General features: G+C 41.9%; 1 protein-coding gene across 4 annotated transcripts in view; it reads left to right on the plus strand.

Annotated features, from left to right (window-relative positions):
* The first annotated feature begins 2,451 nt into the window (after positions 1-2,451).
* parp14rs1 (poly(ADP-ribose) polymerase family member 14-related sequence 1) overlaps positions 2,452-24,492 on the plus strand; it is a 44,101-nt gene continuing 22,060 nt past the window's right edge. The window contains exons 1-15 of one of the 4 annotated variants that reach the window (XR_006769157.1): positions 2,452-2,916; positions 9,231-9,337; positions 9,549-9,573; positions 10,862-11,173; positions 11,649-11,876; positions 12,720-14,998; positions 15,294-15,524; positions 17,466-17,687; positions 17,799-17,883; positions 18,095-18,241; positions 18,444-18,506; positions 21,218-21,394; positions 21,855-22,067; positions 22,325-22,948; positions 23,225-23,370. Coding sequence is in view for 3 of the 4 variants with exons in the window: in XM_014192240.2 (XP_014047715.2) it covers positions 2,742-2,916; positions 9,231-9,337; positions 9,549-9,573; positions 10,862-11,173; positions 11,649-11,876; positions 12,720-14,998; positions 15,294-15,524; positions 17,466-17,687; positions 17,799-17,883; positions 18,095-18,241; positions 18,444-18,506; positions 21,218-21,394; positions 21,855-22,067; positions 22,325-22,948; positions 23,225-23,370 (5,034 nt within the window). In the remaining variant the exon portion in view is untranslated. Of the gene's footprint in view, positions 2,917-9,230; positions 9,338-9,548; positions 9,574-10,230; positions 10,445-10,861; positions 11,174-11,648; positions 11,877-12,719; positions 14,999-15,293; positions 15,525-17,465; positions 17,688-17,798; positions 17,884-18,094; positions 18,242-18,443; positions 18,507-21,217; positions 21,395-21,854; positions 22,068-22,324; positions 22,949-23,224; positions 23,371-24,492 lie in introns of those variants that run through there. The other 3 variants (XM_045714909.1, XM_014192240.2, XM_014192241.2) reach the window with 3 other exon arrangements.

Raw genomic sequence — 24,492 nt, forward strand, 5'->3', positions numbered from 1 at the left:
ACAGTATTTCACTTTAAAAAGTGTGTATAGTTTTGCTTACTAGGTGTGTCCAATCAATTTTAACCACTCCCTCTTCAAATTAGGGTTAATTGGAAAAGCTGTTAAAAAGAGAACATTGTATTATTTCTTTGTACTCCCTGACGAAGGCCATGCAGCCGAAACGCGTCGGATTTTTAAAAACATTGTTTCTATTGAACATGCCATACTAATAAAGGCATTTTAATCTATTATATGAAGAGTGCCTTGGTCCTCCTTTCTTTTTGATGACCAACTCACCCCTTTTACCAAAGAGCACCTTCTGTCTACCAACATTTACTATTGTGTACCTTAGTAGCGCTTCCCTTCCTCCTCTTTCTACTAAACTGCTTTAGCCGTCAGAGAATATTGGCCAGTCAAAGAGGATCTCGGTGTTCAAAATGGAGTAATATTCAAGGTCAGAGAGTCGTTATTCCCTGGTCTCTGTGCCCTGAGATGTTGCCGTGCATGCACTCAAGTCACATAGGAGGTGAGGCCTGTTACAGACAAGCACGTGACACACTGTATTGGCCAGGAATGTAGAGTGAAATCAAAGACTATGTCAGTAAATACACAATCTGCAATGAATATGCCATTGAGCAACAGAGAGAGACGATGATGCCCCATGAGCTACCGATGCTCCCCTGGCAGATAGTAAGTCTAGATCTCTTCCAGCACAGTGGCAAAGACTTTCTGCTGGTAGTTGATCATTACTCAAACTTCTGGGAGATTGACCTCCTCCCCGACCTCTCAGCAGAGACAACGATCAAACACTGCAAGGCTCAGTTTGCCCACTATGGCCAGCCAGATAGGGTAATTTCAGATAATGGACCCCAATTCTCCGGATTTGAGTTCTGAAAATTTGCTGCAGAATGGGAATTCGAGCACGTCACCGCATCACCACGACACCCAAAAGCTAATGGGAAGGCGGAGTCGGCAGTCAAAATCGCAAAGAACCTCTGCAAAAAAGCTCTGCAAGAGGGCAAAGATGCCTGGAGAGCAATCCTGGAGTGGCGCAATACCCCGACAGAAGGCATGGAAAGCAGCCCGGCCCAGCGCCTCATGGCACGGCACTTAAAAGCAGCTCTGCCAGTAGCCAGCACTCTCCTGGAGCCATGTGTGTTGACAGACGTGCTGGTGAAGTTACGTCACAGAAGACAGGTCTCCAAGTTCACCTACATCAAATCAGCAAAAGACTTACCTGAGCTCGTGGTGGGTGAAACGGTGTGAATGAAGCCTTTACCAGGGGCCAAACGGGCCTGTGTACAGAAAGTGGCACCATGCTCCTACTTGGTCGAAGTGAATGGATCACTGTACCGTCGTAACAGGGTTGACATTCGGATTGCTGAGCCAGCGCCTACTCAGAAACCTGATGGTCATAGGGGGTCGCATGACAAAAGGCGGAACCCCAGCAAGTCACATGGGGCCTGAGGCACAGGGCGAAGAGCCAGGGGATCACAGGTCGGCCGCTCCCTCACCCATCAATACTCCCCTTAGACAGTCAGGTGACAGGCCTGTGCGGGAATCCGCAGTCCTCGCAGACAAGCCCCCTGTCTTTTCACGCTGCGGGCGTCTGTCCCAGCCACCAAATATACTTAATCTGTAGGTTTCGCATTAGGGATTGTTGACAGACAGAGATAAAAGTGAAGAGAGTATCAAAATGTGTTAAGTTGTTACTTGAACAGTTTAGGGTTTTTTTTCACGTTGGAAATTATTACTAGGTTTGTTTTGTTAGTGAATTGACAGCTCCTGTCCTATTTTATAAAAGGGAAGATGTTATGGGTGTAAGATGGCACAGTGATGCCATCTGTTGGTAAATGTTAATTACTGCAACTCCAGTGTTTTTGCAATGTACTGAACAAGACTGGTTACTCGCATCAATGCCTCTGTCTTGTCATTTAACATTCAAACGAAGATGGGCTACACATACTGAGAAACAGGGGCACTGTTTCTCTCGCTCGGATGCTTTCTCTAGTGAAATACATCCAGCCTCTTGCGAATTGAAGGACAGTTATGAAACACAGAGACACGAAAGATAAAAATTTTTTTAAATGTTTTGCTTGGTACATTTTTTGGGGAAACCTGGTTTCCCTTGGCATTCATGAATACACGCCACTGTTGAAAGCAATTCTAAAAAGCGGTATATCTGTTCTATTTATATGCTTCCCGTTCTTAAGATTTGTTTTTGCGTCTTTTACGTTCAAACAGCTGAAAGTACAATATTTTTGGTTAAGGAAAATATATTTCACAGCGGTTTTGATGGTACAATGATTCTATACTTGCTTGTTTTGTCACAAACTGAAATGAGGCAAACTATTCGAATTTTAGCAACCAGGAAGTGGCGTAGCGATTTCTGCACAGTGCAACTTTGAAGGAAACTAGTGAAAGTTATCAGAAAGAAGAAACTTAAAAACGCCCCCTTTTGTATGCAAAGAAATACGCACTCAAATAGGCTTACAAAACAATACTAATCATTTGAAGTATGCACACTGTAAGAAAGTGTTAATACACTTTGCAAGTGTAGGCCTATTCCTTTCAATAGTAAAGCAATTTTCCAGACGGCAATGCAGAGAATAAAATAGGGTGATGCGCAATACCGATCAAATTGCAATGTCATATAACATGGTTTCACCAGAATCAAAAGCGAAACTAAACTGATAGGCTTCCCGCTACCGCACCTACAGTGAATAGATGTTTTGTTCGTCATTTGAAGTTGTTCGGGCAGGATGGCAGAAGCCTACGCATTTTCCCTGCTTGTTGAGTTGGAGGGGAATCCCAATATTCCCAAACTGAAAAACAAGTTGGTAAAATATTTCCAAAGTAAAAAGTCTAATGGTGGTGATTGTCTTGTGGAATACGAAGATGGACAAGAAGCAGTAGTGCGGTTCAAAACGGAGGAGGGTAAGTTATAGCAATTGCAAATGCTTGTTTTAAACGGCCTGTATCACCTATTGGTTAGACATGACATTCAACCAATGTTGTTAGGGAAGTTCGAAATGTACTTGTGCCTACCCTGCCCATCATATGATTAACTCAAAATAATGTTTACAACCACAAATAATAACGGTAGCAACCCAGTGTTTATAAACGTGGATATCGAATTTTACATAGCATTCTTTTGTGACACTGTCGATGACACGCAGGTCTACGGGCCAGAAGGTTGAGGGATCAAATCAAATGTCTGTGTTTCTGTGCCAATGCACCACACATCCAATAAGCAAAGCATACCGACTTCCGGCACTTCAATATCACAGGAGGTTGGTGGCACCTTAATTGGGGAGGTGGGTTCATGGTAATGGCTGTAGTGGAATCGATGGAATGGTAAAAGATTTAGATGCACTATTGTAAAGTGGTTGTTCCACTGGATATTATAAGGTGAATGCACCAATTTGTAAGTCGCTCTGGATAAGAGCGTCTGCTAAATGACTTAAATGTAATGTTAAATGTATCAAACACATTAACTCCGTTACAGCCATTATTATGAGCCGTGCTCCCCTCAGCAGCCTCCACTGTTCAATATAATGGTTTGCGTTTTCATCTTCATTTTCAACACCACAATGAAATAGACCAGGGTCCCCCAACTGGCGGCGGTGGTTTTATTCGCCCCCCCCCCCATGATTTCTGAGCCCCAGAAAATAATATATTTTAAATGTTCATTGTTAGACATAAAAAAATGTAACACCAGGAAATCAGCTACAATGGATTTTAATTTGGGGAATCTTTTCCAGTACCTCCACGAATAATAGAGACACGTGATCATATACAAACGTAAACAAGATTTGAAATTATTATGTTTTAGACAAATATTATATCTATTTGGGCATCTTGTGGTCAAATTGTTGGGTAAACAAGATCCCCAAACAAGATCAATAGGGGAGCTTTTCATGTCTTCATTGTTCTTTTTTTGCTCAATGATGCACCTGGCGTCTCCGTTGCCTATCAGCTATTCCTTTTTGTTATGTGGATTTATATAGAAAATTGGAGCAGCTTTGCATGATTTTATGTGTGGTATGATTGTTAGTTAGCCTATTGTAGATCTGGACAAACGATCCAACTACCACTATTGTCACTATAAATGGTGGATAGCGGGCAGGATAGACAGACTGGTAGACTGTATTGACCTGTGGTGGTATAGTTACAGTTGGCGTGCGAAAAAGCGTAGTGCATATGGGAAAAGGGCTGTGTGGTATACCGTATTTTACTATATACAGGTATTGATGCACGGACCGGTTTGGGTTTTTACTTTTCCTTCTATAACGCTATTTGAATGTTTGGTTTGTTAAATGTGATACGCCGTGTGTAACGTCCATTTGTATAGTTTACTCCGCTACTTGAGTCATCCCTCTCCGCTTTCTATCTCTCTCTCTCCACGCCAATTTCCACACAGACCTAGTCCCACCCCGTCACTCAAGGAGCGCATTTGTTGTTGCTTGACAACGACACTTTCGTTAAGTCTCCATGGTCAATGCAGCACATGCAACAATGTTGATGACAACAATGTTGTTTCCAATTTGATCTTAATATAAATCCACAAGCGTGCTATAATTACAATATTAGTTTGAGTTTGTATTTTCTTAGCAAGTTAAGCTAAATCGTGTTAGCCACTAATGCTGGTTAGCTGGCTGATGGTGGAGGCCTAAATCTGCATGTTGTTTGTGCAACAGTATCTTCTAAATCAAAGAGAAATAGGCGAAGCATGAATATGTTGGCTATATGAATAAAGATTTCATGTAGCCAAAGATTACAGGGTCCTCCAGGAAACACAGAACATCACTTTGGTTCCTACCTTCTCACAATAACTCTTCCATGACGTTTTCATTCGTTGTCATGTCAAACAACACGGTATTGAACGTGCCCACTATTATTTATATTCTAACTATAGAATTATAATAAACATTCTATTTCCATGATTCCAAAAGTTCACCCGAGTGTTTTGATCTAAATCGCAATTGCAACATTTGGTTAAAAATAAGGTATTTTTGCCCATATCTTGGTAGTGTGGAAATGATCTTAAATGAGTGCAGGAAATGCAGGAAATTATTTTAGGGTGAAGTTGAATTGAACAGTATAAAACAATCAGAGTAGAGAAAGACCCATTGAAATAATTTAGAATGTATGTGTTGCCACCCTAGGGTCACGCACTACTCATAAAGCAAATTTAAAACTTTTATTAATCAAAAACATAAAATACCGTCAAATTTGAAAAATACAATATGATATTTTGGCCATATCCCCCAGCCCTATAAGGGAAGTACCATAACACTTTGATATAGGGGAGGTGCATGCAAGCAGATGAGGAAATCTGGCTAGGATGGAAGAAATTACAGTTGAAGTCGGAAGTTTACATACACCTTAGCCAAATACATTTAAACTCAGTTTTTCACAATTCCTGACATTTAATCCTTGTAAAAAATCCCTATTTTAGGTAAGTTAGGATCACCACTTTATTTTAAGAATGTGAAATGTCAGAATAATAGTACAGAGAATGATTTATTTCAGCTTTTATTTCTTTCTTCACATTCCCAGTGGGTCAGAAGTTTACATACACTCAATTAGTATTTGGTAGCATTGCTTTTAAATTGTTTAACTTGGGTCAAATATTTTGGGTAGCCTTCCACAAGCTTCCCACAATAAGTTTGGTGAATTTTGGCCCATTCCTCCTGACAGAGCTGGTGTAACTGATTCAGGTTTGTAGGCCTCCTTGCTCGCACACGCTTTTTCAGTTCTGCCCACAACTTTTCTATAGGATTGAGGTAAGGGCTTTGTGATGACCACTCCAATACCTTAACTTTGTTGTCCTTAAGCCATTTTGCCACAACTTTGGAAGTATGCTTGGGGCCATTGTCCATTTGGAAGACCCATTTGCGACCAAGCTTTAACTTCCTAACTGATGTCTTGAGATGTTGCTTTAATATATCCACATAATTTTCCTCCCTCATGATGCCATCTATTTTGTGAAGTGCACCAGTCCCTCCTGCAGCAAAGCACCCCCACAACATGATGCTGCCACCCCCATGCTTCATGGTTGGGATGGTGTTCTTCGGCTTGCAAGCATCCCCCTTTTTCCTGTAAACATAACGATAGTCATTATGGCCAAACAGTTCTATTTTTGTCTCATCAGACCAGAGGACATTTCTCCAAAAAGTATGATCTTTGTCCCCATGTGCAGTTGCAAACCGTAGTCTGGCTTTTTTTATGGCGGTTTTGGAGCAGTGGCTTCTTCCTTGCTGAGCGGCCTTTCAGGTTATGTCGATACAGGACTCGTTTTACTGTGGATATAGATAGTTTTGTACCCGTTTCCTCCAGCATCTTCACAAGATCCTTTGCTGTTGTTCTGGGATTGATTTGCACCAAAGTACGTTCATCTCTAGGAGACAGAACGCATCTCCATCCTGAGTGATATGACTGCTGCGTGGTCCCATGGTGTCTATACTTGCGTACTAATGTTTGTACAGATGAACGTGGCAGCTTCAGGCGTTTGGAAATTGCTCCCAAGGATGAACCAGACTTGTGGAGGTCTACGGTTTCTTTTCTGAGGTCTTGGCTGATTTCTTTTTATTTTCCCATGATGTCAAGCAAAGAGGCACTGAGCTTGAAGGTAGGCCTTGAAATACATCCACAGGTACACCTCCAATTGACTCAAATGATGTAAATTAGCCTATCAGAAGCTTCTAAAGCCATGACATCATTTTCTGGAATTTTCCAAGCTGTTTAAATGCACAGTCAACTTAGTGTATGTAAACTTCTGACCCACTGGAATTGTGATACAGTGAAATAATCTGTCTGTAAACAATTGTTGGAAAAATGACTTGTCATGCACACAGTAGATGTCCTAACTGACTAGCCAAAACTATAGTTTGGAAGAAATTTGTGGGGTGGTTGAAAAAACGAGTTTTAATGACTCCGACCTAGTGTATGTAGACTTCAACTGTATTAGAGGTCGACCGATTAATCGGAATGGCCGATTAATTCGGGCCGATTTCAAGTTTTCATAACAATCGGAAATCGGTATTTTTGGACGCCGATTTAAAAAAGAAAAGATATATATATATTTTTTTACACCTTTTATTTAACTAGGCAAGTCAGTTAAGAACACATTCTTATTTTCAATGACGGCCTAGGAACGGTGGGTTAACTGCCTTGTTCAGGGGCAGAACAACAGATTTTTACCTTGTCAGCTCGGGGATTCAATCTTGCAACCTTACGGTTAACTAGTCCAACTCTCTAACCACCTGCTTTACATTGCACTCCACGAGGAGCCTGCTTGTTACGCGAATGCAGTAGGAAGCCAAGGTAAGTTGCTAGCTAGCATTAAACTTATCTTATAAAAAACAATCAATCAATCATAATCACTAGTTAACTACACATGGTTGATGATATTACTAGTTTATCTAGCCTGTCCTGCGTTGCATATAATCGCTTAGGTACACGTTGCTCCAACGTGTACCTAACCATAAACATCAATGCCTTTCTTAAAATCAATACACAAGTATATATTTTTAAACCTGCATATTTAGTTAATATTGCCTGCTAACATGAATTTCTTTTAACTAGGGAAAATGTGTCACTTCTCTTGCAACAGAGTCAGGGTATATGCAGCAGTTTGGGCCACCTGGCTCGTTGCGAACTGTGAAGACTATTTCTTCCTAACAAAGACAGCCGACTTCGCCAAACGGGATGATTTAACTAAAGCGCATTTGCGAAAAAAGCACAATTGTTGCACGAATGTACCTAACCATAAACCTCAATGCCTCTCTTAAAATCAATACACAGAAGTATACATTTTTAAACCTGCATATTTAGCTAAAAGAAATCCAGGTTAGCAGGCAATATTAACCAGGTGAAATTGTGTCACTTCTCTTGCGTTCATTGCACGCAGAGTTAGGGTATATGCAACAGTTTGGGCCGCCTGGCTCGTTGTGAACTAATTTGCCTGAATTTTACGTAATTATGACATAACATTGAAGGTTGTGCAATGTAACAGGAATATTTAGACTTATGGATGCCACCCGTTAGATAAAATACGGAACGGTTCCGTATTTCACTGAAAGAATAAACGTGATAGTTTCCGGATTCTACCATATTAATGACCTAAGGCTCGCATTTCTGTGTGTTATTATGTTATAATTAAGTCTATGATTTGATAGAGCAGTCTGACTGAGCGATGGTAGGCACCAGCAGGCTCGTAAGCATTCATTCAAACAGCACTTTCGTGCGTTTTGCCAGCAGCTCTTTGCAATGCTTCAAGCATTGCGCTGTTTATGACTTCAAGCCTATCAACTCCTGAGATTAGGCTGGTGTAACCCATGTGAAATGGCTAGCTAGTTAGCGGGGTGCGCGCTAATAGCGTTTCAAACGTCACTTGCTCTGCATGGGTAACGCTGCTTCGAGGGTGGCTATTGTCGATGTATCCCTGGTTCGAGCCCAGATAGGAGCGAGGAGAGGGACGGAAGCTATACTGTTACACTGGCAATACTAAAGTGCCTATAAGAACATCCAATAGTCAAAAGGTATATGAAATACAAATCGTATAGAGAGAAATAGTCCTATAATTCCTATAATAACTACAACCTAAAACTTCTTACGTGGGAATATTGAAGACTCATGTTAAAAGCAACCACCAGCTTTCATATGTTCTCATGTTCTGAGCAAGGAACTTAAACGTCAGCTTGCTTACATGGCACATATTGCACTTTTACTTTCTTCTCCAACACTTTGTTTTTGCATTATTTAAACCAAATTGAACATGTTTCATTATTTATTTGAGGCTAAATTGATTTTATTGATGTATTATATTAAGTTAAAATAAGTGTTCATTCAGTATTGTTGTAATTGTCATTATTACAAATAAATAAAATAAATCGGCCGATTAATCGGTGTCGACCCTTTTTTTTTTGATCCCCCAATAATCGGCATTGGTATCGGCGTTGAAAAATCATAATCGGTCGACCTCTAAACTGTATATAGTAAAACCTGCAAAAGGGTAAATGTAAACCAGGCAAAAAACACCGTACCCTACCCTGTGCCTAATAAAAAAAACAACACACAGCCCTCCCCAAAGCAAAGAAAAAAGTTTGACAACCTTCCCCTATTTTGGACCCCCTCCCCAGTAAATGATGAACTGTCCCTTACATTGTTATTACATTGTTATTCATGGCTGAATGTGTTTTGAACATTGCATCATTTGTAGTGGTTCTTTTCTGTCCCATGCACAGTCAGGCATAGAGTTCTTGAGAAGCAGGAGCACGAGATCAGGTTGGATCGAGGGGTGCTGAAACTGATCATTCGTCTGCCATCAGATGATGTCCCAAAGAGTGCACAGGTCAGTAGTGTCCTGATTGTGAACCATAGGCTATTCCTCTCTCTTACAGCCAGATTGTGCAGATGCACTACCAGTTCCCTATTTTTACCATCTGAGTCTTTGTTCTGAATTTTCAAAGTTGTAAGTGACAATTTTAAAGCCAATCATGTGACTATGTTGGCCAACCTCAATGCTGTATTAAATACATAACACAATATTTTTTTATATTTAGGAAACACAGTCTCCTATCACCTCAGGCAAGTATCAAACATTTCATTTTTGATAAACATCTATAGTTGTTTGGCAGCTAACAAGGCAGGCAATATTAAACACTCATATTGGGCTCCCGAGTGGCGCAATGGTCTAAGACACTGCATCTCAGTGCTAAAGGCGTCACTACAGACACCCTTGTTCGACTCCAGGCTGTATCACAACTGGCCTTGATTGGGAGTACCATAGGGTGGCGCACAATTGGCCCAGCGTCGTTCGGGTTTGGCCGGTGTAGGCCGTCATTGTAAATAAGAATTTGTTCTTAACTGACTGGCCTAGTTAAATAAAGGTTAAATAAAAAAATATATATATTAAACTATTCAACATGCCATACTATGCAAACGTTTGTGTTATTAAAATAAATTGTGGTATTATAAGACATCACATATACATGTCTTTGAACGGGGTATGGTAGTAGGTGCCAGGGGTACCGGTTTGTGTCAAGAACTTCTGGGTTTTTCATGCTCAACAGTTTCCCATGTGTATCAAGAATGGTCCACAACCTTAAGGACATCAGCCAACTTGACACAACTGTGGGAAGCATTGGAGTCAACATGGGCCAGCATCCCTGTGGAACGCTTTCGACACCTTGCCCTTTCGACACCATGCCCTGACAAATTGAGGCTGTTCTGAGAGCAAGGGGGGGGGATTCTTTACATGTTTTATACACTCAGTGTATGTTCTTACATGCTTACATGTTATAAAGCATAACACCTGCAGGCTTTAAGTAAATTGTTACCCACAATTCAGCAGGTTATAGGGAGCCAATTGACAGCCAGCTCATGGCGTCAGCTAAGAGGAAGGCAGAGGCTGATGCTCCTCAGCAGGAATTACTAGGCTTCAAAAAGCAAGCTGTTGGTTAGTAGGCTAAAATGATATCTCAGCATTTCTCAAGTGGTGCAGGGTTGTGGGGGATTCCTATTGGTTTGTGTCTGAAGACCTGATTTAAAAAAATATATATATATACAAAAAAAATAATAATATTGGGCTGTTCGCAATAACATTTGAATGGGTTAAATGGGTCGCAGTTCAACATTTTGGGAACCACTAGTGTATGTGAAAGGAATGTTTTCTATAATTATACATAATTATATAATGTTTAACTATACGACACAAAAGTTTGCATTCTATATCATGGTTAAGTTAACATACTATAACTGATTTGGCTAAGCAGTGGTTAATAATACATTGTTAAAGTTGTATTACAGTTGTTGTTGTAGAATTCAACAAAGTGTTGTAGTCACTTCCAAAAATAAATGGTCTTATCATTCTCAGCTGCTACTGATTCAAAAGACTTACCAAAGAGCGGGGTTGGAGATGGACACACTCCCCTTACTGAGCCACAGACAGAGATGGAGATTGAACCGATGGAAGTCGAGGAAAAGCTGGTGTCCACCTCAGCCGTGTTGGGGAACATTGAGGAGAGCATGAACAAGGAGTTCCTGGAGATGCTGATAGAGAACATCCTGAGTGCGTATAACACCTCTGGTTCTGACTCTCCTACTGCAACACAGACCTTCAGTTTGGAGATCCTGACACCTGTCCTAGACACCGGCCTGGCTGTGGTGACTTTCCAAAATGGAAAAGGTAAACAATAAGAATGATTTGTTGTTTTTCCACATTAAAGATAGCGTCATCATTATGACATTGCTATAAGCAGCACTGCAGATATTGCGATGAGGGCGATGCAAGACTTTGCTCTCACACATTCACACAGATTATGTGCGCATGCGCACAGGTTCACATCACACTGCTACAAGGTGAAAGCTACGGGACTAAAACAGCTGAGAAGTTTTGCCTCGCTCTTCAACCAAATACTGCTGTTTACTTTGTGCATTTACGTAATCTCGCTGAGTCTGCCTTTAATTTAATAGAATTTACTGCTTGTAAATCTCCTAAATGACTAAAATGTAAATACCATTTTGAGAGGTATAGAATGTTATCATTTACATACAACACGTCATCAAAGATACCAACTATTTACTGAATGCTATGACTTAGTATCTCTTGAAAACAAGGCCATATCTCATCAGCATACTCTACTACTTATCTTATTTGTCAGAGACTGAGAACTTCATCACCAGCTGCACCAGCAACAGGATGTTCAGACAGAAACAACTATCTGTTAAACTCCTGGAACTCACCACAAAAGTGAAAGTTGAAAACATAAATCCAAATGTTAGTTCAGACCACCTCCAACTGTTATTTGGAAAAGGGGGCGAGGAGGTGGAAGACACTGAAATGAATGAAGAGGACCAATCAGCAATCCTCACCTTTCAAGATCCTAAAGGTAAAAACAGTACTAAGAGAAAGCGGAATGATTTTTCCATAGGGTGAATGGTCAAAAAAAATGTATGCCTTATTTATGTATGTTTCTACTAATAATGATTTACTATTTGTTACTCAACTTGTCTATAATTAGATAGGCTATTTGCAGTTTCTCTTCGGTCATAACTTGTTGCCCTAGAAGACTAACTGAATCGGTACCTACAAGAATACAATTAACAAATCAATATAATTAATGCATCAATACTCTAGTTGACATCGGTAAAGTAGTTGTCTCTCTTCCGTTTTTGCTTCTCGCAGAGCGATTACTTTTAAGGATGAAAATCGAACACGGAAAGGATTCTTCCTGTTCAAATGTTCAACTCTTAAGGAAATTAAGGCTGTGAACGATCTGTCGTGTTTCTGATAAGATTTCAGTTTGTCTTGGATGCATCATTTTATTTGATTAAATATTGTCAGATTTTATATAAGTCAAAATCGCTTAAAATATCATGTTTACAGGCACATGTGCATTCAGATGGTGGAAAAAATAGCTCATATTTCTCCCTCCTGTTCCTAAGACAAAATTAACAATTGGTGTATCATTTTACTGCAATAAATACTTCATTCTCCATTAGCTAATTTTATATTTGGCTATATGTGAGAAGTTAGGTCTACAGTCAGTGTCCAGATTTCAATGACTATTCCATTAACGCATCAAAGGTGCGGTAGAGCAGGCGGGCTGCTTCTCCTGCCGCCCCCCTACTTCTGCCGTCCTTGGTACTACATAGTTATGTTATATATGTTATGACAAAATGATATTTCAGAATGTATGAGGAATAATCCAATATTTTGTGTTTTTTATTAGCTGTTCACAGAGTCCTAGAGAAACCACATTACATCGAGAAGCAGCCTCTCAAGGCTTTCCCCTTCTATGATTCTCTGGGAACGGCCTTGTATGGCAAAGACAGACCCACATTGAAACTCCCTTCTGCTTTCACTGAAAACATAAACCACGCAATTTGGAGATACCTCTGTGACAACCAGGAAGCTGCAGAGACCATCCACAAGGAAATGACCAAACACTTCTGCAATGTAGACTTCCAACAACCTACCATCAAGTTAAGCCCACTGCCATCTCTACTCAAACAGACGGGTGTGAAACCCAAGCACTTACAACAATGGAAGGACACCACCAAAGTTGCCTTAATCCAAGCCTTGTCTAACTTTAAGTCATTGGAGCTCCAGGTTCAGGACACTGCATGGGAAGAGTCTGAAGGGGAGATCCTCAAGGCGGTGTCTGGGGAGGCCGTGATGGTAGTCCATGAAGAGACCAGAGGTGTTCTGGCAGTGGTAGGATTGGTAGAAGATGTGGACCGGCTCAGGCAGACACTGGATGGGATCATGGACAGGATTTCTAGAAGAATCGAGAGGGAGAAGACGAGCATAACAGAGGAGTTCCCTCTGGTTCCATCAATCTACCAGGTACTGTTGCATGGTGGCCTGCTGGACAAGATTGTTGGTGAATTCCCAGACTTGAAGCTGACGTATAATCAAGAGAGCCAGAGTGTGACCATCTATGGGTTGATGCAAGAGGTGTTGTGTGCTAACAGAAAGCTTGCAGGTGAAGTAGTAGCCCTGAAACGAAAGCTGGTGGAATTGGATGAATACGTCCTTGAGTTCCTGCAGGAAGAAAGCCAGGAAAAGCTAACCAGTTCCCTTCTCACCTTACAGAGCATCAATGCAGCACTAGAAATAGAGAGAAAAGGAGTGCAGCTTCTGGCTGTCTCTGAGGAGGCCCTGTGCGAAGCAGAACATCAACTGCATACGCTTTTGATTTCTCAATACATAGATGTAGAAGACTCCGATCTCCTGAGGATGTCCGAGTGGAAGGATATTGCCAACCGTTTTGAGGAAGCGTCAAACACTCCTTTCAGGAAAGTTATGGTCCAGACATCAGGTGCCTATTCAGGACAACAAGTGGTAGTGTCTGGCTACAAGGAAACTGTTCTCTTAGTCCGAAATGAATTGGATGATTTCTTACACAAAAATGCTCATGTTGATGAAACTATCGAAGTTAAGCCTGAGGCTATTGGTAAATTCATCCAGGAACAACACAGGGATGCTTGGTCTGATAAAGTCAAAGATAGTGGAGTTAAAGTTTCTTTCAAGGATGAGGCTATTTACCTGAGTGGCACCAGAGTTCACGTAGCAGATTGCAAGGCATTATTCGAAAACTTGGTATCCTCCACATTCTTTGACGCCTTGAGAATCTCCAAGCCTGGAGCAAAGAAGTTCTTCCAGGACAATGAGCCCATGTATGCTGACACAGTCATGAATCAGACAGGCTGTGTGGTCCAGCTGATTGAAGAAGAGTATGATGCCAATGGCGGACAAGGCATAAAGCTAGCAGGAGGAGGAATGAAACCTACCTACCAGCTTCAAACACCTGATGGGGTGGAGATAGCCGTTTGCAAAGCAGACATGTGCAAATATTCTGTTCACGCTGTTGTCAATGCTGCCGCCCTGGACCTGAAGCACAGTGGAGGTCTTGCAGGAGCTCTTCTGGATACTGCTGGCCCTCAACTGCAGGATGAGTGCAACCAGATCATCAAGAACAAGGGTCAGCTCAAGCCAGGGGACAGTGTCATCACTGGTGCAGGAGGGAAGCTCCGCTGCAAGCACATCATTCATGCAGTGGGACCCAGGTTTGACCAGGCAAACCCCCAGAAGGCCATGGGACAGTTGAGGAGGGCGGTGAAAGGGAGTCTGGATCTAGCAGAGACCCACAACTGCCTGTATGTGGCTCTTCCTGCTATTAGCTCTGGGAATCTAGGCTTTCCTCTGACCCTGTGTGCAGACACCATCGTCAAAGCAGTTAAAGAACACTGTGACGACAAATTTGGGGACAATACTCTGAAGAAGATCCATCTGGTGAACAATGATGACAAGACAGTCCAGGCTATGGAGGCAGCGGTGCTGAAGGTGTTTGGGAGCCATGGAACTAGTCATCCACGAGAGAATCGACCCACCATAGCTACACACAGCCAGCCTGGTAATCGGGTTCAACGCACAAGTGGTTCAAGTGGGAAGACAAAAGAGGGGCTGGCTATTACCCTGACGAAAGGGAATATCCAAGATGCTGTGGTAAATTGTTTCCAATGTTACTTTGACTCACTTTGATTGTATAAATTTCAATAGTCTTAGTTAAAAATGTCTTAGATTTCATGACGATAAAATCAGAAGAGCCAATAGTTTTGTGTAGTCAGACATGAACCCTTTTGGTGTTGAGGTACCATATACAAGTTGGCATTGAATGACAATCCAGTTTATAATCAGTTACATGCAACTTGAAGATTTTCATAGATCTGTTTCAAGTTTATTTGCCACGTGTAAACAAATACATTGGACGTTTCACTCTTACATTTTCTTACTGTTACAGACAGAAGTTGTGGTCAACACCGTGGGTGATGACCTAGCACTTAACCATGGTGCAGTCTCCAAGGCCATCCTCGCCGCTGCTGGCCCCCAACTTCAGACTCTGGTAAACCAACAGGGCACAGCCGGAAGGGCTGGGGAAGTCATTGTCACCACTGGCTGCAACCTGAAGTGCAAGCGGGTGTTTCATACCATCGCCCCTCACTGGGACAATGGACAAGGAGCACCACAGAAGGTACATTTTGTTGTTCCTTATCTAAGGATATATAGTTTCATTTTTTGTGTATTTGTACTGTATTTGTGTACATTGCATTCAGAAAGTATTCAGACCACTTCCCTTTTCCACATTTTGTTACGTTAGTCTTATTCTAAAATTGCTAAAATATATTTTTTCCCTCATCAACCTACACACAATACCCTATAAAGACAAAGGGAAAACAGGTTTTTATAATTTTTTACAAATGTATAAAAAAATAGAAAACAGAAATACCTTATTTACATAAGTATTCAGACCCCAGGTGCATCCTGTTTCCATTGATCATCCTTGAGATGTTTCTACAACATGATTGGAGTTCACCTGTGTTCAATTTAATTAATTGGACATGATTTGGAAAGGCACACATCTGTCTATGTTAGGTCCCACAGTTGACAGTACATGTCAAAGCAAAAAGCAAGCCATGAGGTTGAAGGAATTGCCCGTAGAGCTCCGAGACAGGATTGTGTCGAGGCACATATCTGGGGAAGGTTACCAAAACATTTCCGCTGCATTGGAGGTCCCCCAAGAACGCAGTGGCCTCAATCATTCTTAAATGGAAGAAGTTTGGAATCACCAAGACTCGTTCTAGAGCAGGCCGCCTGGCCAAACTGAGCAATCGGGGGAGAAGGACCTTGGTCAGGGAGGTGACCAAGAACCCGATGGTCACTCTGACAGAGCTCCAAAATTCCTCTGTGGAGATGGGAGAACCTTAAAGAAGGACAACCATCTCTGCGGACACTCCACCACTCAGGCCTTTATGGTAGACTGGCCAGACGGAAGCCACTCCTCAGTAAAAGGCACATGACAGCCAGCTTGGAGTTTGCCAAAAGGCACCTAAAGGGCTTTCAGACCATGGGAAACAAAATTCTCTGGTCTGATGAAATCAAGATTGAACTCTTTGGCCTGAAGGCCAAGTGTAACATCTGGAAGAAACCTGGAACCATCCCCATGGTGAAGCATGGTGGTGGTAGCATCTGGCTGTGGGGATGTTTTTCAGTGGCAGGGACGGGTAGACTAGGATCGAGGGAAAGATGAACGGAGCAAAGTACAGAGAGATCATTGATGAAAACCTGCTCCAGAGCACTCAGGACCTCAGACTGGGGCGAGGGTTTACCTTCCAACAGGACAACGACCCTAAGCTCACAGCCAAGACAACGCAGGAGTGGCTTGGGGACAAGACTCTGAATGTCCTTGAGTGGCCCAGCCAGAGCCCGGACTTGAACCCGATCGAACATCTCTGGAGAGACCTGAAAATAGCTGTGCAGCAACGCTCCCCATCCAACCAAACAGAGCTTGAGAGGATCTGCAGAGAAGAATGGGGGAACCTCCCTAAATTAAGGTGTGCCAAGTTTGTAGCGTCATACCCAAAAAGACTTGAGGCTGTAATCACTGCCAAAGGTGCTTCAACAAAGTACTGAGTAAAGGGTCTGAATACTTATGTGATTTGTTTTTTATTTTCAATACATTTGCAAACATTTTACATAAACCTGTTTTTGCTTTGTCATTATGGGGTATTGTGTGTAGATTGACAAGTGAAATAATAAGGCTGTAACGTAACACAATGTGGCGAAGTTAGTGGGTCTGAATACTTTCCAAATGTACTATATATAAAATATCTATACAATGTAAGTAATGTAATGTCTGGCACTTGATGAAATTATATATCCCTAGGTAGGATGTACTAGGTCAGGGCTCTCCAACCCTGTTCCTGGAGAGCTACTGTCCTGTAGGTTTTCACTCTTACCCCAGTTGTAACTAACCTGATTCAGCTCCTCAACCAGGTCATTTTAACAGGCGCGCTAGATAAGGGTTGGAGTGAAAACCTACAGGGTGGTAGCTCTTCAGGAACAGGAGTTGGAGAGCCCTGTACTACGTAGTATAAAACCACGTCTTACTGATGTCTAACTGAAATGTACCTAGATATTGAGCAGGATCGTGAAAGAGTGCTTGGATGAGGCAGAGGATCAGGGACTCATCTCGATCACCTTCCCTGCCATCGGCACGGGAAACCTGGGCTTCCCCAAAGACCTGGTGGCCTCTCTGATGCTGGATGAAGTCCTCAAGTTTAGCAGTAAGAAGAACCCCAAACACCTGAAGGAGGTGGTCTTCATCCTCCACCCAGGTGATGCACCGACGATCCAGGTAAGGAAAAGAGTGATATAGTCGATAAAACTACTGTCAAATGTAAAACCCTTTTCTGCTTCAAGGTGCAATTTGTTTTCCTCTTTTAATTGCTTCTAACTTTGCTCACAGGCTTTCACTGATGAATTTAACAAAAGGTTCAAAACCCAGTCGGGAACGTCAAGGGGCTCAGCAGCATCCAGTCAACAGAGTAAAGGTATGTTAATAATAATATATTCCATTTAAATATATGCCATTTAGCAGACACTTTCCATAGGCTAAACATATCCTCCATGCAAATTAATGTTGAAAGAAGAGATATTTAAAAGTTCATTGCTTAAAAATGTGCATGTCCAAAAGGCATCCATTTTGTGGATCGACCGCAGTCCCTTATGTAATTGGCTTGACTTTTCTTCCCTCTTTACTAGGCCCTTTCTCTAAAATCACTTCAAGCTCAGGGATGCACGAGATGAAGATGGGAGGGGTGCTTATACAGGTCATCACAGGAGACATCACCAAGGAGACCACTGATGTCATCGTCAACTCCTCCAATGACACCTTCAGTCTCCAGTCAGGTAAATCTAACCTTACTTCTGTCTCATTTCACTGGAGTTTACCTGTTTTTCTGTACATTACACAATTGTTAACATAGCAAATAATAGGTACTAACTAACTTTACATTACAGAACATTATGGCTACGCTGTATTTTATAACTATAAAGCTCCTCGTACACAATTTTTATAACCCTTCTGTTCATCTTATACTTCCTTCTCCAGGGGTATCTAAGGCCATTCTGGATGTGGCTGGTCAGACTGTGGTAGCGGAATGCCAACAACTCGGTAAGAACCTATATATCTGAAAGAGTATATGATCAAAAAAGAAGACAAGAAGAACAAGAACAAGCCTCGGCTCGGCAAACTGTTTGTGCTCTTCCTCTCTGTCTCCGAACCTTCCTCTCTGTCTCCCTCTACAGTGCCTTGCAAAAGTATTCATCCCCCTTGTCGCATTACATTTTGGATTTTTATTTGGATTTCATTTAACAGACATACACAAAATAGTTTAAATTGGAGAAGTGAAATGAAAAAATAACTTGTTTCAAAAAATTATAAAAAATATAAAACGTAAAAGTGGTGCGTGCATATGTATTCAAGCCCTTTGCTATGAAGCCCCTAAATAAGATCTGATGCAACCAATTACCTTCAGAAGTCACATAATTAGTTAAATAAAGTCCACCTGTGTGCAATCTAAGTGTCACATGATCTGTCACATGATCTCAGTATATATACACCTGTTCTGAAAGGCCTAGAGTCTGCAACACCACTAAGCAAGTGGCACCACCAAGCAAACGGCACCATGAAGACCAAGGAGCTCTCCAAACAGGTCAGGGACAAAGTTGTGGAGAAGTACAGATCAGGGTTGGGTTATAAAAAAAATATCTGAAACTTTGAACATCCCATGGAGCACTGTTAAATCCATTATTAAAAAATGGAAAGAATATGGCACCACAACAAACCTGCCAAGACTCAAGGACCAGGCAAGGAGGGCATTAATCAGAGAGGTAACAAAGAGATCAAAGATAACCCTGAAGGAGCTGCAAAGCTCCACAGTGGAGATTAGCGTATTTGTCCATAGGATCACTTTAAGCTATACACTCCACTGAGCTGGGCTTTATGGAAGAGTGGCCTGACAAAAACCATTGATTTAAAGAAAATAAATAAGCAAACACGTTTGGTGTTCACCAAAAGGCATGTGGGAGACTACCCAAACATATGGAAGAAGGTACTCTGGTCAGATGAGACTAAAATTGAGCTTTTTGGCCATCAAGAAAAACACTATCTGGCGCAAACCCAACACCCAACACCACCGGAAATTCTTGAGGGAAACCTGTTTCAGTCTTCCAGAGATTTGAGACTGGGACGGAGGTGCACCTTCCAGCAGGACAATAACCGTAAACATACTGCTAAAGCAACACTCGAGTGGCTTAAGTGGAAACATTTAAATGTCTTGGAATTCCCTAGTCAAAGCACAGACCTTAATCCAATTGAGAATCTGTTGTATGACTTAAAGATTGCTGTACACCAGTGGAACCCATCCAACTTGAAGGAGCTGGAGCAGTTTTGCCTTGAAGAATGGGCAAAAATCCTAGTGGCTAGATGTGCCAAGCTTATAGAAACATACAGTTGAAGTCGGAAGTTTACATAAACTTAGGATGTATAAAGAAGTATAAACACCATGGAACCACGCAGCCGTCATACCGCTCAGGAAGGAGACGTGTTCTGTCTCCTAGAGATGAACGTACTTTGGTGCGGAAAGTGCAAATCAATCCCAGAACAACAGCAAAGGACCTTGTGCTGGAGGAAACGGGTACAAAAGTTTCTATATCCACAGTAAAACGAGTCCTATATCGACATAACCTGAAAGGCCGCTCGGCAAAGAAGAAGCCACTGCTCCAAAACCGCCATAAAAAAGCCAGACTACAGTTTGCAACTGCACATGGGGACAAAGATCGTACTTTTTGGAGAAATGTCCTCTGGTCTGATGAAACAAAAATAGAATTGTTTGGCCATAATGACCATCGTTATGTTTGGAGGAAAAAGGGGGAGGCTTGCATCCCAACCGTGAAGCACGGGGGTAGCAGCATCATGTTGTGGGGGTGCTTGGCTGCAGGAGGGACTGGTGCACTTCACAAAATAGATGGCATCATGAGGGAGGAACATTATGTCGATATATTGAAGCAACATCTCAAGACATCAGTCAGGAAGTTAAAGCTTGGTTGCCAATGGGTCTTCCAAATGGACAATGACCCCAAGCATACTTCCAAAGTTGTGGCAAAATGGCTTTAGGACAACAAGGTCAACGTATTGGAGTGGCCATCACAAAGCCCTGACCTCAATCCTATAGAAAATTTGTGGGCAGAACTGAAAAAGTGTGTGCGAGCAAGGAGGCCAACAAACCTGATTCAGTTACACCAGCTCTGTCAGGAGGAATGGGCCAAAATTCACCCAACTTATTGTGGAAGGCTACCCAAAACGTTTGACCCAAGTTAAACAATTTAAAGACAATGCTACCAAATACTAATTGAGTGTATGTAAACTTCTGACCCACTGGGATTGTGATGAAAGAAATTAAAGCTGAAATAAATAATTCTCTCTACTATTATTCAGACATTTCACATTCTTAAAATAAACTGGTGATCCTAACTGACCTAAAACAGCAATTTTTACTTGGATTAAATGTCAGGGATTCTGAAAAACTGAGCTTAAATGTATTTGGCTAAGGTGTATGTAAACTTCAACTGTACATACCTGTCTCCCTAGCGTCTGCTTCCTACTGTCCTGTCATGAGAATATAAAAAATACGTTAGGATTTTTAAAATGTATTTGAACCTACAAACTTGCCTCAAGATATGTTCCTTGTCCTGGTATGCAATCAGGAAACTCTCCCTTATAAATGTTGTGAATCTTTCAATTCCAAATACATATGGGCACTGCTCTGCCTACTGAAAACAATGTACAGTAAAACAATCAATGTATACAATGTATATTTCCAGGAGCCCAGCCTAACAATGGAGTGATACTTACCCAGCCGGGCAACATGCGGTGTAAGAAGATCATCCACGTGGTTGGTCAGACGGACCCAAAGAAGATCCAGGAGTCGGTCAAAGGAGCACTGCAAATGTGTGCACAGAATAACCTCACATCCATCTCCTTCCCTGCTCTTGGCACAGGTGAGTTACAAAACAGAACAGGAATGAATACTCAGGTACAAGGTTTAGATAGCTGGCACTACCAAATTTCTAAATTGCACCTAGCGTAGTCTACTTTTCTTACTCTCAACACTAAGTTGAGACCACGACAGAGTTCCTCTCTGATTCCGGGAATTGTCCAACTGGGATTTTCGGAAAAACCTGGGAATTTGGGGAAAGTTACTGGAATTTTGCAACCCTAGTGAGAATCCATAGGATTGAAGGAACATGACTTGACCAACTTGAATACTAGCTGTTTGCTAAGTGCTTTGTTTTTTAAACTTTGCCCTCCATTAGACAGTAAAAGTTAACAGGCATATTCATATTCATAAAATCTTTGTTTCATTGCTGGGCAATGTCTTGCAGCAATGTAATATACATGTTGTTGAACTTCATATCCACACTTGCTAGGTGTGGCAACTAGCCTGTTCTCTCATTGAAGGTCAGGGCAATGTACAGGCGGGCCAGGTGGCTGACGCCATGTTGGATGCTGTTGTGGAGGTGGTGGGTCAGAAGTCCCAAAACACACTGCAGCTGGTCAGGATGGTCATCTTCCAGCCTGCCATGCTCACAGAGTTCCACAAATCTATGGTGAAGAAAGAGGGCACAGACGTTGACACTCAAAAGAAGGGGAGCATCTGGGGAAAAATTAAATGTAAGGGCTACCTTATTATGTTGATAAAGAAATGAAAGTCCAGCACAAGGTATAATGCTGCTCCCCAGTGCTTTCTTCCTGCACCGGGAGAAAGCATTGTGGAGCACCATTATATGTTACCGTGTGTGGGCCTTTTCTTTACCCCCTAATATTTACTGCCACATAGACCTAAACAAAGTTAACTGTAGCACTAGCTCCCATTGACTAATACCCTAAGATTGCATCTAAATAATGTACTGTGTCCAATATTGGTACAGCGTTGTTAACCTGGGGTAAAGCTGACATGCCACAAAAGGATGAGGATTTTGTCATCGAGGGCCAGCAAGTAGATCCAGCTTTCTTCCATATCTGCGGTGGATCTCAGGCCAGAGTGGACCAAGCCAAGCGTTGGATCAAGGACCTGATCCTGAAGGAGCAAGTCAGCAACAGCATCACCGATGACGCCATCCTCAACTTGTCTGACTCTGACCGTAAGTGCATCCACGAAATCCAGACCACCATGGGAGTGAGTGTGAGGATAGAATACAATTCGTCCAGGGAGGAAGCTATGCTCACGATCGAGGGCCTTAGCAAGGATGTCCTCAATGCAGTCAACGAGATCCAGAAGATGCTGAGGAAGGCCAGGGACAAAGAGACCTTCAACAGGAACGTGGAAGTGGCCAGCAACATGGTGGAGTGGCAGTATCAGCAGCAGCCAGGGGGGCAGTACCAGAGCTTTGACCCCATCCCCAACTTCCATCTGGAGCAGGCACTGGAGAGGAAGTTGCCCCACGTAGAGGTCTCTTTCCAGGGGAAGATGTACACGGTCACCCTGCCTGACGGGCCTGCTACAGATACCAATGGCAACAGCCTCAAAATTAGACGCATCGACAAGTTGGCAGGTACTCTTCCCTTTGGTATTTACATTGCATATGTGTATTCCATACAGCGTGAATTTTATTTTATTTTAACCATTCTTACCAAGGGGATAAGCTAAGTTCCTCATGTATTAGATACAATTTGTCTGTTGTTCACAAATGTGCTTTACATACAGAAAATGCACTGTTTAGAAATCCCCAATAAGAAGATTAACATGGCATAGACACAGCATCATATATATATATATATATATATTGTCAGCTTAAGGACATTGACTTTGTATTCTGTGCTCCCTCCAGCTCAACCCATTGACAGTCTCCCTCAGCATTGGGATGCCATGCCAGCAAACACATCATGCCATTCCTGCCTCATTCAGCCAGGAAGCCCAGAGCACAATGAAGTCTTAAACTTGTTCCGAGCCACCTGCCCCAACATCGTTTTAAAGGTACCTGTTGTTCCTAAAGCTACATCCATTGTAGTTATTGTTATGTCTTGGGATATGCTGGGTGTTATTAGCATGGGTGAGGGATGATTTGTTCACTTTCACTCATCTGTTGGTCTCTTGAGATCACAGGATGTGCCATAGGGGTGTGACATTTAAACGAATTTGGGATCGTTAATGTTTAGAAAAAATTCCTAACCGAAAACATTTCATTTCATTTTTTATAAAGTTAAGATCACAAAACTACCACTAACAGGTCCTGATCATCGTCATAAAGGCAAATAAAAATATTAAACAAATAACTAATGCAACAATGTTGTAAGTAGGAGGAGATATGCATCTGTCAAATTATTTGCCACGGCTCTAAAGCGCTCGGAACGTCATCGTTGATAACAGTTTGAAACATGGTGAAGACTGAAGCTGGGAAGTGACAGCAGCGAAATCTGTATACTTTGAGAAGTTAAGTGAGAAGGGGATGAAATGCGAAATTTGCGAGGTGGAATTGAGCTACATTGGCTGTACAGGTGCAGTGCTGAAGGGGAGGCACTGTGAGACCCAACCCAGTGCTGGCAGCAGTGCGAGAAGGGACAGAGTGAGAAAATCAGTGCTGATTAGAGAAATGATTGCAGTTGATATGCAGCTATTGTCAATGGTAGAGGATGTTGGCGTCAATACTGTCGTGTCTTTGGCTATGCTGGATTAAGTGATATGACATGCTAACTTATAAAATGATTTCTCTGTAATTAATATTACCTGATTAAGCTAATCATGTAAATGTAATTAACTAGAAAGTCGGGGCACCACGGAAGAACGTTTATAGAGCCGTTATCTTCCGAATAAACTCTTAAAATACTTTGTAATATTTTACATCGATAGCAGTCAATATTAACCCTTGTCTTATTTTCAGTCTCATAATGAAAGTTGTAAATTCTTGGCTATCTTCACGAACCCTGGCTAACAAGTTGAATCAGCAATACAAAATTGGGTTTAATTATTTATTTACTAAATACCTAAACTAATCACACAGAATTACATATACACAGCATACAAATGATGTCATACAGAAAACGTCCTGGTGGTCGGAACCTGTATCATGGCTGGTTACACAAAGGAAAGGGGGTTGGG

The sequence above is a fragment of the Salmo salar genome, chromosome ssa03, assembly GCF_905237065.1.
Source record: "Salmo salar chromosome ssa03, Ssal_v3.1, whole genome shotgun sequence".
NCBI lineage: Eukaryota > Metazoa > Chordata > Actinopteri > Salmoniformes > Salmonidae > Salmo > Salmo salar.